The sequence below is a fragment of the Anguilla anguilla genome, chromosome 4, assembly GCF_013347855.1.
Source record: "Anguilla anguilla isolate fAngAng1 chromosome 4, fAngAng1.pri, whole genome shotgun sequence".
In the NCBI taxonomy this organism is placed as follows: domain Eukaryota; kingdom Metazoa; phylum Chordata; class Actinopteri; order Anguilliformes; family Anguillidae; genus Anguilla; species Anguilla anguilla.
In genome coordinates, this window is record NC_049204.1 from 29,909,428 (window position 1) to 29,923,048 (window position 13,621).

The 13,621-nt window shown below is 37.9% G+C and overlaps 1 protein-coding gene across 1 annotated transcript; it reads left to right on the forward strand.

Moving 5' to 3' along the window:
- The first annotated feature begins 1,589 nt into the window (after window positions 1–1,589).
- On the forward strand, window positions 1,590–5,885 carry ptgs2b (prostaglandin-endoperoxide synthase 2b). Its single transcript, XM_035412652.1, has 10 exons — window positions 1,590–1,706; window positions 1,904–2,020; window positions 2,118–2,261; window positions 2,546–2,689; window positions 3,082–3,263; window positions 3,379–3,462; window positions 3,750–3,996; window positions 4,225–4,511; window positions 4,621–4,768; window positions 5,048–5,885. Exons 1-10 carry the CDS (start codon window positions 1,646–1,648, stop codon window positions 5,473–5,475), a joined length of 1,842 nt encoding a protein of 613 aa, XP_035268543.1. The 5' UTR covers window positions 1,590–1,645; the 3' UTR covers window positions 5,476–5,885.
- The last annotated feature ends 7,736 nt before the right edge of the window (window positions 5,886–13,621 follow it).

Here is a 13,621-nt window from a genome sequence, read left to right on the forward strand (position 1 = left end):
TGTATTTATTTTTTATCTCCGTTTTAAAATTAATCCCAAAACGTATGACTATTGAACTTGAATCGACACTGGTTTCGTAAAAATATAGATGTAGCCAAAACAGGCAAGATAGGTGTCTTATGTGCTGCGATCAGTTAAAGACGAATATAGCCTACAATAACTATGATCCATCACTTAAGAATAGCATGCATTTTAATTTTGTGCACGATTTCAAGCGTGCTAATGTACATTCAAAAGCGCTGGAGTTTCAACTAGTAGGCAGATGCCGTACTGACTTGAATTGGTATGTTCACCCAAATCCACAAGAGGGCAAGCAAACATCACGCCGGCGTAGATCGAGATGCCCCTGAAATATTTATTTCAATATTAATTAATTTCTAATTTCGCTGAGATCAGTCATCTCATTTTCAATGAAAAAAAAAAAAAAACATAAATTGCACAGGGAAGTTATGAGTTACGAGTAATTACTGGAATGCTTACTTGGGGGTAAAATACAATTAGAATTGGTATTTGAACATTTTCACAAGTTTTCAAATAATCTTTTACATGACCCATTTGTTTCCTTCTGGAAAAATTATCTTTCGAGTTTGCAAGGAAATGTAGCTGGGTCGTTAGCAAAGATTATTGTAAATTATATATAAATTACATTGGCGTAGTCAAGAATTTGCATTAGTATTTACATTACTAGGCCTTTTCTTGAATTAAATCTTGTTGTGCATGAACCATCACTATAATATGTTGAAATCGCACTGAAGAGAAACCAGGCACATTATAGGTATAACGTGCATAGCCGAATATTTACATTCTTAAAGTAAAAGCTTCATTATTGAAAACAAGAAAATTGGAACTTAATGAAATCTGTAATACACGCTGTCCAGTTGCTACATTATAAGGATGACCTAATATTCCACACCAATTAGCTACTACAATGAGCTTTATACAAGTCAACCACAATTTCTGTCCTTACAACTCCATTGCCTTACAGTTGCATCACAGATACATGAAAAATAAATAAATAAATAACATAGGCTACATCAACCTGGCTAACGTAGGCTGGGATTTAATCAACATTTGTCCTTAACTTTTAACTAAAAGTACAATGTGTCTTCACAAACAAGTATTGCTTACTGTTATATTTACCCTACTTTAACATTTTTTTGTTTTCTTAGGCTTGTATAAATCAGTGCGGCAATAATTATACTATACGAAGTGTTATACTGTATAGCGTATATGTATTTTGATACTTAAACATATGTACGGAAGCTGTCCGCACAATGAAACAGTTTTGTTATAAATATCTCATAAACGAGTAATAACATTTGTGAAGTATGTTGTTGAGTAAATTATAGGCCTATCTCAAATAATTGATTGGGAACGCTAATTGCATAGCTATACTATTTTGAAGGCATCAGAATATTAATCGACGTAGCAACGTACAATATTTAATGTATGACCCAAAAAGCGTGTAAACACAACGGTTCTTAATATCCATGGTTTTCATTATGTGAGTCTTTACACGTACGTGCTTACTGAAGTTCCGCCCACATACCGCCTATAAATCTCCACTCCTTCAGAGAGTTTCATTCACAACCACTGAAGTAACTTTAGGGAACTTTAAGGCGCACCGTGAAGAGAAGGCATTGGAATGAACAAAATCATATTTTTTGTTGCTCTTCTATCTGCGGAGATTTTGACCTGCAAGGGAGGTAAGATTATTTGCGCAAATATAGGCTAATTATAATGCCACAAATGGCTTCTTCATTATTTGATCGCATGTTATTACACATTCTCGTATAATAGGGGGTGTATTAGGCTAGGCTATTACATTCAAGGTTGGGAACATATAGGCTAATGTGCATTAACAATGAAAAGATGATTTTTAAACCATACGTGTACTTTGCAGCCAATCCGTGTTGTTCAATGCCATGCCAGAACAGGGGTGTGTGCACGTCGAGAGGCGCCGAATCGTATGAGTGCGACTGCACAAGAACTGGATATTACGGCGAGAACTGTACCACCCGTAAGAGGAAGCTATTGTTTCATACAACATATTGGTGATTATCTTTTTAAAAGTGCGCATTCGAAATCCATTGACAGTTTCACTTTTTCTTTGACAGCGGAAGTTTTGACGTGGATTAAAACCAAGCTGAAGCCAACCCCCAACACTGTACATTATATTCTAACGCATTTTAAAGGATTCTGGAATATCTTGAACAACATTCCGATTTTAAGGGATGGTATCATGCGTTATGTATTGACTTGTAAGTTTAAACAATTTCATATTTGTATATTTTATTTTTGAAGATGTTAGATTTTCATATTCTACTGAAATGAGAAAACATTTATCTGTTACCCTGCTTTATCTAATGTTAAACAATTTAATTTATGTTTTATTTAAAACAGTTGTGTATGTAAAACGTGCGCAGTAAAATAACCACAAATGTTTAAATGCAAATGCACTATTATTTCAGTCAGGATACATGATTTTGACTGAGCATCTACTCTGGGGATCTGATTGACTTTTAATTTATCTTTCATATTGCAGCCCGGGCACATTTGATCGACAGCCCTCCTACCTACAATTCAGATTATGGTTACAAAAGCTGGGAAGCGTATTCAAACCTCTCCTATTACACACGAACCCTACCGCCTGTACCTGAAGATTGCCCAACACCCATGGGAGTTGCGGGTGAGTCTCAATACCGGTTCTTTAGGATTTTTTAAAGCTTACAAGTATATATAATTGTTATGACATCATGAATGCTTCACGATTATATGCTTCACGACTATATGGGTTCCCCCAGGGCCTGTCTCTGATCCACAAACCTATTACGAATGATCTATTCAGCAAACCTATTGCCTATTACAAAATTGAACATGTAGTTAATTAGATAAAACCTCCGGTTTTACTATTTTAATATAAATGACATTCAACTCCTGATATGTGGAGCTATGTAAAATATGTAAGTTACACTTGATATGTAGACATCCTTAACTTTCCTCATTGTTTTTTTGTTGCTAATTGGCTAATTATTTGATTTCAATATTGCTGAATCTAGTGCTCTTTTTCCTTTCTCTCAGGTAAGAAAGCACTGCCTGATGTTAAGCTGGTGATGGAGAAGTTTCTACTGAGGCAAAAGTTTATCCCGGACCCTCAAGGCACCAGTCTAATGTTTGCATTCTTCGCTCAGCATTTCACACACCAGTTCTTTAAATCAGACGTAAAACGTGGGCCAGCCTTCACCACATCTCTCGCTCATGGGGTGAGTAAAATTCAAGCAAATAATCCATATGCACATGCAAACATGTTTATTTTAAAACATTTACATAGTTTTCCATGGCAGAGGTGTCTTCATTTGTTCTGTGTATTACCTTTAGGTGGACTTAAGTCACATATATGGAGGTAACCTGGAGAGGCAGCACAAACTGAGACTTTTCAAGGATGGCAAGCTCAAGTTCCAGGTATGGAGTCTCACAGCAACCAGCTTTAGAGAACTTAAAACTTAGAGATAAAGGGCTGTGACTGTTTAATTGTGACTGTAAATATCTATAGTCTGCACTTATGTAATGTGTGTTTCTTTTTTATTGTTATCACAAAAAATGGAACTGGCTGTAACTTTCATATTAACTGGACCCAAAAAGTGAAAATGCACAGGAATCATCTGAAAGGAAACTTTAACTGAAATCAAGCACTATATCTTGAAGCTGTATGAAGGCTGTGTTGACAGGGGTTGTTTTTGTCTCTGTAGGTGGTGGATGGGGAAGTGTATCCTCCTACAGTGAAGGAGGTCCAGGTGGACATGCACTATCCTCCCCATGTCCCCGAGGAGCACCGCTTTGCCGTGGGCCATGAAGCATTTGGGCTGATCCCAGGACTCATGATGTATGCCACCATCTGGCTTCGTGAGCACAACCGGGTCTGTGACGTGCTGAAACAGGAGCACCCCACCTGGGACGATGAGCGCCTCTTCCAGACCACACGCCTCATTCTGATTGGTGAGTGACCCCATTCTGGACACGGCCACCACGGCCATAACCAATCACGGCGACGGGCAGCCTTGCTGCTTCGGTTTTATTGGTGTACTGCAGAGCTGGATCTCTTCACGTTTTCTACATATGGTTTAAGGATAGAGGATGAGATGGGGGGGTATAGCGTGTGGGAGGTTTTCAAAAAAGAAAAGCCTGATGCGAGGTGTGGGCTAAGCGGCACCTTTCCGTCTGCAGGTGAGACTATCAAAATCGTGATTGAGGATTACGTGCAGCATCTGAGTGGGTACCACTTCAAGCTGAAGTTCGACCCCGAGCTGCTGTTCAACCAGCGCTTCCAGTACCAGAACCGCATCTCGTCCGAGTTCAACACCCTCTACCACTGGCACCCGCTGATGCCTGACGCCTTCCACATCCAGGACCAGGTCTACAGCTACAAGCAGTTTCTCTTCAACAATTCCGTAGTCACGGACCATGGCATCCACAATCTGGCTGAGTCCTTCACCAAGCAGATTGCAGGCAGGGTGAGAATCTCAGTTTTTGTTCACTCCAGTGCCGGGATTTACATAGAGGCCTATAAATATATATTGATCGGTTCTGGTAGTTGACCTGCTTCTCTCTCCTTACCAACAGGTTGCTGGGGGTCATAATCTTCCACCAGCATTGATGATGGTTGCCATGAAGTCCATTGAGCACAGCAGGAAGATGCGGTATCAGTCACTGAATGAGTACAGGAAACGCTTCATGTTGAAGCCCTACACATCATTCCAAGAACTGACAGGTGATACATTTCAGAATGTAAACTTTCAGTCACATGAACGTCAATATTTCCCAAAATTCTTCCCTATGATTGGTAAACATGTAATGCCATTATTTTTATTGTGTTTACTTAGACAAAGAAAACACGTTATTCAGTTTAGTTTTTCAGTCTGTATACTATGTGTGCATATACAGGCATGCATAAATGGCATAAGGATAAACTGACAATTACAAGAATGCAACAACAACAGAGAACACAGCCTGACCAATGACATCAACTCTTCATGTGTCCATATTGCAGGAGAGACAGAGATGGCAACAGAACTCGAAGAGCTGTATGGAGACATTGATGCAATGGAGTTGTATCCTGCCCTATTGGTGGAGAAGCCCAGGCCCAATGCCATTTTTGGAGAGACCATGGTGGAATTGGGAGCCCCATATTCTTTGAAAGGACTCATGGGAAACCCCATTTGCTCCCCGGAGTACTGGAAGCCTAGCACCTTTGGTGGCAAAGTTGGTTTTGAAATTGTTAACACTGCTTCCCTGCAGAAGCTGGTGTGCAATAACTTGAAGGGGTCCTGCCCAGTGGTGTCCTTTCACGTGCCTGATGTAAAAGATGCGGGCTCAGTTACTATCAACTCCAGTACCTCACAATCTAGACAAAGTGGCCTTAACCCCACTGTTATTCTGAAAGAAAGAACCTCTGAAGATAGAAGCTCTGAACTTTGATAAAATAGACAAAAAAGTAAAACAAGTAAATCCACTGGAAGTAGACCATATTTGTGAAATATTTATTAATATTATATTTATTTATTTATTGTACTAAATATATTTTTATAATTATTTTCAGTGTTTTTTTTTACTCCTATGGGGAAAACATGCTGAAACATCCACCGTATCTTCTTTTATTATATTTATTTGTTATTTATTTAATGTATAATTATATGTATAAAGATTTTAATACTTGAACAAGAGTAGTTTGTAACTATGTGAATGATCTATGTAAATTCTGTGAACAGCACACCCAGTGCCTGAGACAAAAACCTGACAAGAAAGTCAGCTGCACCGAGAATTTTTTTAGCACTTTTTTGCATAAAATTGTTGCATTTTATGAAACTGAAATAAAAACAATAACTTTTCACGAAATAATTCTAATGCACAAATGGTCTTTTTGTGGTCTCTCTCTCTCTCTCTCTCTCTCTCATATATATATATATGTGTAGTTTTCCATCTTCACTTAAGTTTGCTAGTCTAAATGCATAAATCTAAATGTTCATATATTGTGAGCCAAAATGAAACAATTTGGCATTAGACAGAGATCATAAGTATTTAACAAATTAACTCAGTTAGTACTATTAAAATACACAGTGCTTCTTCTATGACCTAGTGAAACTGTGAATGGTGTTTGTGCCAAGTATTTATGAATTACCCTTGCAATGACCTAAATGTGCACTTCATACATTCCACAGAACATTATTCCAGCTTCTTTCATTTTCCTACTCTACTATTAGTTCAAACTGAATTAAAAACAAGTAATAAAATGAATGCTGCAAATTATACTTCCACACCAGCTTAAGTTTGTACTGTTTTTTTTCCAGTTTTATGAAAGTTCTAGTCTCCAGATACTGTCTTTAGGACACCTGAAAAGGTTACAGTTTTTAAGATGAGTATTCTGGCAATCTGAGTAGCTGTATGTTTTGTTTCATGTTTGCAGAATGCCATGAAATGTTTCCTGCCATGAAATGTAATTTGGCATGCCTGCCACACACCCAAGTCAAATCTGCTGCATGGCTCCATATTGCATTCATTAAAATAATATCTTATTTGTGTTTCCTGTTCATGTCTATATATTTAAAGACTCATTAGAGCCCAATTAATCAGATTAATACAGAAGCAATGCTGTCGTCACAGCCCATACCAAAACTTTGCCGTCAGCGCATAAACCTGCTTGAGCACGTGTGCTTTCACCCCCTGTTTCTCTTATTTTGCTCTGGATTGTCTGTACAGACATGTGATAACTTGCCAGCAAAGTGTTGGAATGGGGTAAGTACCTAAATTACGTAAGAAAAGACAGAGCTCAGCTAAGGACCACAGTTTAGTTAAACAAACAGCAAAAAAGGCATATATAACAAATGTAACAATGGAACAAACAAAATTAAGCTAATGGTTTACCAAAGAAAATGAGGTAGAATTTAGTCAATGGTTGCACACACAAGGCAAGCATATTCTTTACATTACAGGCATTTAGCAGACACTCTTATCCAGAGTGACTTACACAACTTTTTACATAGCATTTTTTTTTTTTTACATTGTATCCATTTATACAGCTGGATATATACTGAAGCAATTTCGGTTAAGTACCTTGCTCAAGGGTACAACAGCAGTGTCCTACCCGGGAATCGAACCTGCGACCTTTTGGTTACAAGCGCAGTTCCTTACCCAATGTGCTACGCTCTGTCCGAAGGAAAAACACTGCTAATTCTTATTCTATGAGTCTTTCATATTTATTTCATACTTAATATGGATAGAGCCTTATATTTTGGCCCAAATAATCATTGTCCAATCTCCAAGCTTTCTTGCTTGGCTGAAATCTTAGGAAAATGTATTCAACTTATTCATCAGTTTATTCATATTTTATTCAGTAGTATTTTAAACTTCTATCAGCCTGCTTTTACGCCTGGGCACAGTACTCTGCAGCCTGCCAAATGGTCAATGCTGTAATTTGTTCATTGGACAAAAGAGCATTGCCCTGCCTTGATTAGTGATTTATTAAAAGCTTTTGATATGGTCAATCACACTGTTCTTTAAAGTAAATTAAGTTAGTTGGGTTGGATAGCAGCGCCTTTATGTGGTTTGAGTGCTATCTGGCTACATTTAGGAATATTTTTCAGATGGCAGTAAAATGTAACAATCACTATACTGGACATACTGAAATTATGTGTTTGTTTAAATTATGTGTTCTTCTCATGAAATATAAAGTATATATATAAACACAGGAGTAATATAATGATGAATTATTAATATGGTACACACAGCAAAATGTTTAATGTTGAATCTAATTTGTACAAAACATTCAACGCAAATAAGTGTACAGTCACCTCTTAGAGAGTGAATTCAACTCCAAAAGACAGTATTCAACTAGGATATTGAACACATAACAGGGTTAAATCTGTTTACATCCATACTATTTATAACAAATATACTGTAATACTAAAGGTCTTGGCTACCTATCATTTAGTTCTTCACTTTAACCAACAATTGAATTATTTGTTCACCTATCAGTTTTGTGTTATACATTCTGAACTTAACATATTGTTGTGCAAAAATCAGTGTAGGAGCAGTGACAGTTATTAGGGTTACTGTAGAGTTAGGCTATTTGAAGCTGAAATTTTAAAATATCACATGAACTTTGTATAACAATTGTGTCTCTTTTCACAGATCCGTGTCTGGCATCTGTAACCAACTACCACAGAGGAGCACTTCGTCCATTCTTTTTTATGAAATGGTCATGAAATAGTCTCTTTTCCCCCATCGTGGCTCATGGCTGTAAAGCAAGCAGAGAGCCTGTAAATACAGGACGTGTTTGTTTTTCTACAAACCATGATGCACAGCAACCCTCAAAATGGAAAGAATGTTGACATGTTTCCGAGCGTGACGTAGCCCTGAGTCACAGGCACTTGTAAGCACAATTTACACGCACTTACATAAAGGGCGTGTGCATCTCATTTACTTTATTGAGCGATTTTCTTTCATAAAAAATCATATCCAATGTGTAGTATATGCTGATGAAGTTACCGTTGCAGTTATTAGATATTAGTTCTTGTAGTTTGATTATATTAGACTGTATATGCACAGCTGTAGATTTGATTTCAAATCCTAAATTTCCTGCAGGCATTAAATCAGTTTAATTTGCTGTCATCTATGGAATAAAGGACAAGTGAGTAGCTCCATGTGCAGTCATGCATTCTGTATGAATACGTAGGGGCACTATTTACAGCTTATGAAACAATTTCTCATGAACAGCTTTTTGACTGCAGTAGGCAATCCTTGATGTTACAAACATTGAACCACATTATGTGGCACTGCTGGAGGTGCTGGGCAAAGATGAAGTGACAGAAGAAGTTTGTCATCACAGTCCTTTGAGAATACTAACCAGAGGAGAATACTTTGACTTCAAAGCATTTCTGACTGTTATTAATGGCTGGACGCACAGAACATTTGACACACAGATACAAAGTCAGGATATTTATAGCATGCCCACCTCCCCAAGCAGTGGGCAGTGGGAAAGGAGGAAGTTACAAGTTGGAGGTGCAGAAGAGCTGGCATTGTGCCATAGAGGAAATAAAAACCAAGCCAGGAATGTAGAAGGGGGATCACCCTCCCTGTGAAAGTGAATAAATCACTTTCAGAAACCTTGTTTACCAAGATTATAATGTTTTTTTCTTTTCTCTTCCTGTATGTTCCAACTATATAGTACTTCTTGAACAGATAGATTATTTTGAACAAATAGATTAAAGATAATCTTAAACAGATAGATTATGCGCCTGCAAACATGAAGAAAAAAAAAACATTAGTCAAAAGTACAACTGCCATCTTGTCTAATCAAATGCATTGTACACAGTACATTGATATGATGTTACAAACAGCCCTGGTCTCATTTGGCTAAGGCACCACATTCAGTGGCATCGATGTGCCACACAGCCTCAGATCAAATCCGGACCGTGCCAACACCAATTGTGTATGGTACTGTAACTCCATAGCACAATTCATCCACATTCATCGCTATCTAGCGACCCCTGCATGCACTCAGATACTGCTGGGTTTACCCCACCTAGTTCACAATGGACATCCAGTGATGTGGGACACAGACCCCTGTAGACCTGCAAAGGGAATGGTGATGATGCAGACCACATGTAATACCTGCAAAAGCATGTGAGTCATTGCCTGAACTGAAGGAGGCCTGGCTGTTTAACCCTCCTATTGTGCAAAAAGGAAGGCCTGACGTATCTGTTTACACTGATGCAGCAGCATCCAGATGTCTTACATTACATACTGACCTTTGGAAAAGACAGAAGAAAAGGAAAAGTCATAGTCAGGCTTAAAACCTTTTCTGGGAACTATATAAGGCAACTGACTGACAGAGACAGTGATGTACAGCACTCCCACAAAACATACGCTATAATCCCTTACATAAACATCTAATTAATGACACTCAAGCTTCAGACAATGTGTACTGTACGTGTATGCCTGTGAGGTTCCAAAGACCTATTATTAGCAACAATAACCAGGGCATTAATCCAAAAATACTCGGTGTATAAAAGTGCATTCAACGCATGCCAATATTTCCGGTGGTAACAGTGAGTCATCTCTTACAATGCCAGGCTATTTGAATAAAGAGGGTTTTGCCATTGTAAAACCATTCTTTGACTGTGACGCGACATAACTCCCATTTATTTTGAACATGAGTGGAGGCAGATTGGTTACAAAGGGCTTTGAAACTGGCACAACCCTGCAAGGATTGGACATTAATGCAGTGTGCTTCGCTGTCTGGGCAGAAGGGAGCTCACACTCACAGGGTGGGTGATGGGGTAGTTGGAAATATTGTTGCCAGTGAAATGTGTCAGAGTGGTGCAAGAGTGGAAGTTCTTGTACTTTCTGCAAGTCCTTGGATGGGGGCATGAGGCATTAATCTCTGTGAAAGCGAAGGGTGAAGTGGATTCGTGTTTGAAGTTAACTGTATGTGAGGGTCAAAAAGGTCATATTGTGCTGCAGGCTGCGGAAAAGATCTATATGAAAAAGCTCATATTTTTTTGCCCATATTTAACCCAGCCTTGGTGTCTTCCATGTCAAAGCATTAAAATCACATGTTTGGAGTTTTCTGTGCAAATAGCCAAATGTAGGAGAAGGAAAAGAAGTTTCAATGTTTGAGGACATAAATAGTTTAGTATGTGGTCACAATTAATTTTTGAAGTCACTCACTATAAATCACTTTTTAACCTCTAAAATATGTGTGCCATGTGCAATACCATTTCAAGGATTGAACTTTGGATATTGTGGAAGAAGCCCTAAAATAAACTTTCAGACCAGCACTTTAGCTATATTTTACAATCTTGTCACATTACCACCATCTATAAACTCCTAATTATACCAGCAGCCCTTTCGTTCATACCTTTACCAGAATCCCAAATAAAAAATCTCAAACTCCACAGTGACTTAAAAGTTCTTGTGGTTTCGGTCAGCTGTCAATATTGGCCTGAGAAGCCAGTTGTGACGACTCGTTAGCCAATCGATAATTTCAAGTGCTGAAGAACAGAAACTCACTGTACAAGAACAAGAACCACTAGACACTGTGGATCTCTAGTCTGAGCTCCCTGCTCAATAATGACAGCATACAGATGTCAGTATGGTTTCTGGGATTTACTCAGGGTGGTGGTGGTGGGTGTATGTAAAATGACTATCTGACTTCCCCGGGTGAGGCAGAGATTTTGACACTGGTGTCACATTTGAGACCCAATGAGGTATGAGGTTGGCAATGTGTGTATCGAGGCAACAAAGACTAAACACTCTAAACAAAGGAGGGTGGACCTCAGACTTTTCCCAGTAATTTTATCTTTTCACTTGTATTATACTGTATCACTCCATCAGTTCTCATTTGTTTGTTTTTTTATTACTGTACACAGATAGTGTTATAAGGCAATGTCATCATAAAAAATAATCATTTATTGGACCAGTCATTGCACTTTGTTTAGACCTCATTTTATGGTTGTGGTATACAGTAGTTGAGGTACATACTGTCCAGACCTTTGGAATTCTACATGATGAATATATTATTTTGTAAAGAATCAAATAGACACAAGACTAAGAAAAACATTATTTCGCATAAACACATCCTACCCATTTTAAAAGTGTTTTATAACGTAATGCATGTATAGTACTTGCCCAATTTCAGTTGTCAGTTCTGCACAGTTAAGGTTTGTCAAGTTAAATTGAATATGTTGTACATTGTTAATGAGTTCAGCCTTCAATATATTGTATATCTATTTAAATGCAAAAACTTTACACTGAATGTCATTTGAATGCATAGTTTTGTCAACCTACTTACAAAAGGTTGAGATAACCTTATCACATACCGCACCTTCTAGTGTGTGAGTAATAGGTCTATTTTTAGCATACAAGGTGTGAAAAAGAGTATGCTGAAATAGCTGCAGGACAAAAACAGTCACGTTCCCTGGGAAACTAATGATCAATGTCATTGGTTTAATATTGAGATATGCATCAGACGGAAACATTGTATGAACGTGACATTCCACAGCTGCCTCGTCTCTCTTTAAAGAGTTTCAGTCAATAGAAAAGGTGTGTATCTTCTTTGGAAGAGCCTAGAGGAAAGTTAGTGCTTTAGTGGGGAATTCAAAAAATTCTGTGGAATTTCAAGTACGCTTGTATTTATAACTTTTTCACTTATTACACTGCGTTTGCATCATGTTCTTAAGATAAACACAGCACGTTTGTGTATTAATGGCATCTATAATGTACACTGTAGTTATTGGTCATGTTATGAAAAAGTTTTTTTTACACATTTCTCTGCTGAGCACCACAAATGTAGAAACATACATTTCTACATTTGTGGTGAAATAAATTATGAAGAAATTAGATTTGCTCCTAATGAACACATTAATGAATTAATATATGAAAGTACATAAATTTAAGAGGAAATAATGGTGTCATAAAAATCAAGTGAAGCCCTTCAGTTCTCATGCTTAGAGATATGTATCACTATATGATACTCCTGACAGGGTCATAATGTTGGCTCTGTGTCCTTGTATGCTTCTTGCTTCCCTCTCCAACCAGTGGGGGCGCCTGGCCTGACTGCCAATAATTTTGGAAAGCACTGTATGTCTTACTGATTGTTACAGTCTCTAGTTACCAATGACTATACCTGCCTTGACCTCCCTGGCTGTTTCTGTGGTTCTGAGGTTCTTAACATTGATATACTGTCTCCATGACCATTATTATTGCAATAATGTCCTTCTTCCACAATGCATGCCTCTTGCTGACCTATGTAGAAGTGGACAAGGATCTTCCATGCAAACCACTTGTCTTCACTTCTCACTCTCTCCAGTCACTTGGGTTATACATTTTGTATTGAAGCAGTTATTTTTAAACTTTATTTGCAGCATCTTCAATAAGAACAAGCATTGGGAAGTGTTCAGTTTTGTGATGTTTAGCTGAGTGAAGTGTTTTTGAGTGGTGGAATCCAAAGAAAGTGTGTAACATTGAACAAAATGCCCAGGTCACCATAAATTCCTCAAAATCACATCTAGTTGTGAGAGATGCAAGAAAATGAGACTTGCCAAAAATAAGCAGAATTATTATAGTTTTGTACATCATCTATCTGTGTTGATGTTTTTAAAATGTTCATTACATTACATTTACAATCACAGATGCTCTATCCATTAGCGTATTTTAGGAATTCAAAAGAGAACATTAGTGTATATTAAGAATACAAAAATATGGTATCACCAAGACACGCAGGCCCATCAGTAAGTATAATGTTAACAAACAGCAATTTGTATTGTAATTAAAAAAGGACCAATAGACAATTAATCTTTACACTGCTACATCTACAATATCATTCAAAAGGGAATTCAAAGAAAGAAAGAAAAAAGAAAGGTTATCCAAAGGGGGCTAGGGGAACCATGGAGCAATCTGAAGAGGGGAGTATTCAAAATATTCTGTCTGCAGAATAACATGGGCAGAGTTTCTCCTGTCCTGATAGCAGTGGGAAGCTCATTCCACCACCAAAACAGACAGGGGGCCAAAACAGACAGGAGGCATGACCTGGAAGTGTAGGCATATGGGGGTTGAGATGCCAGGT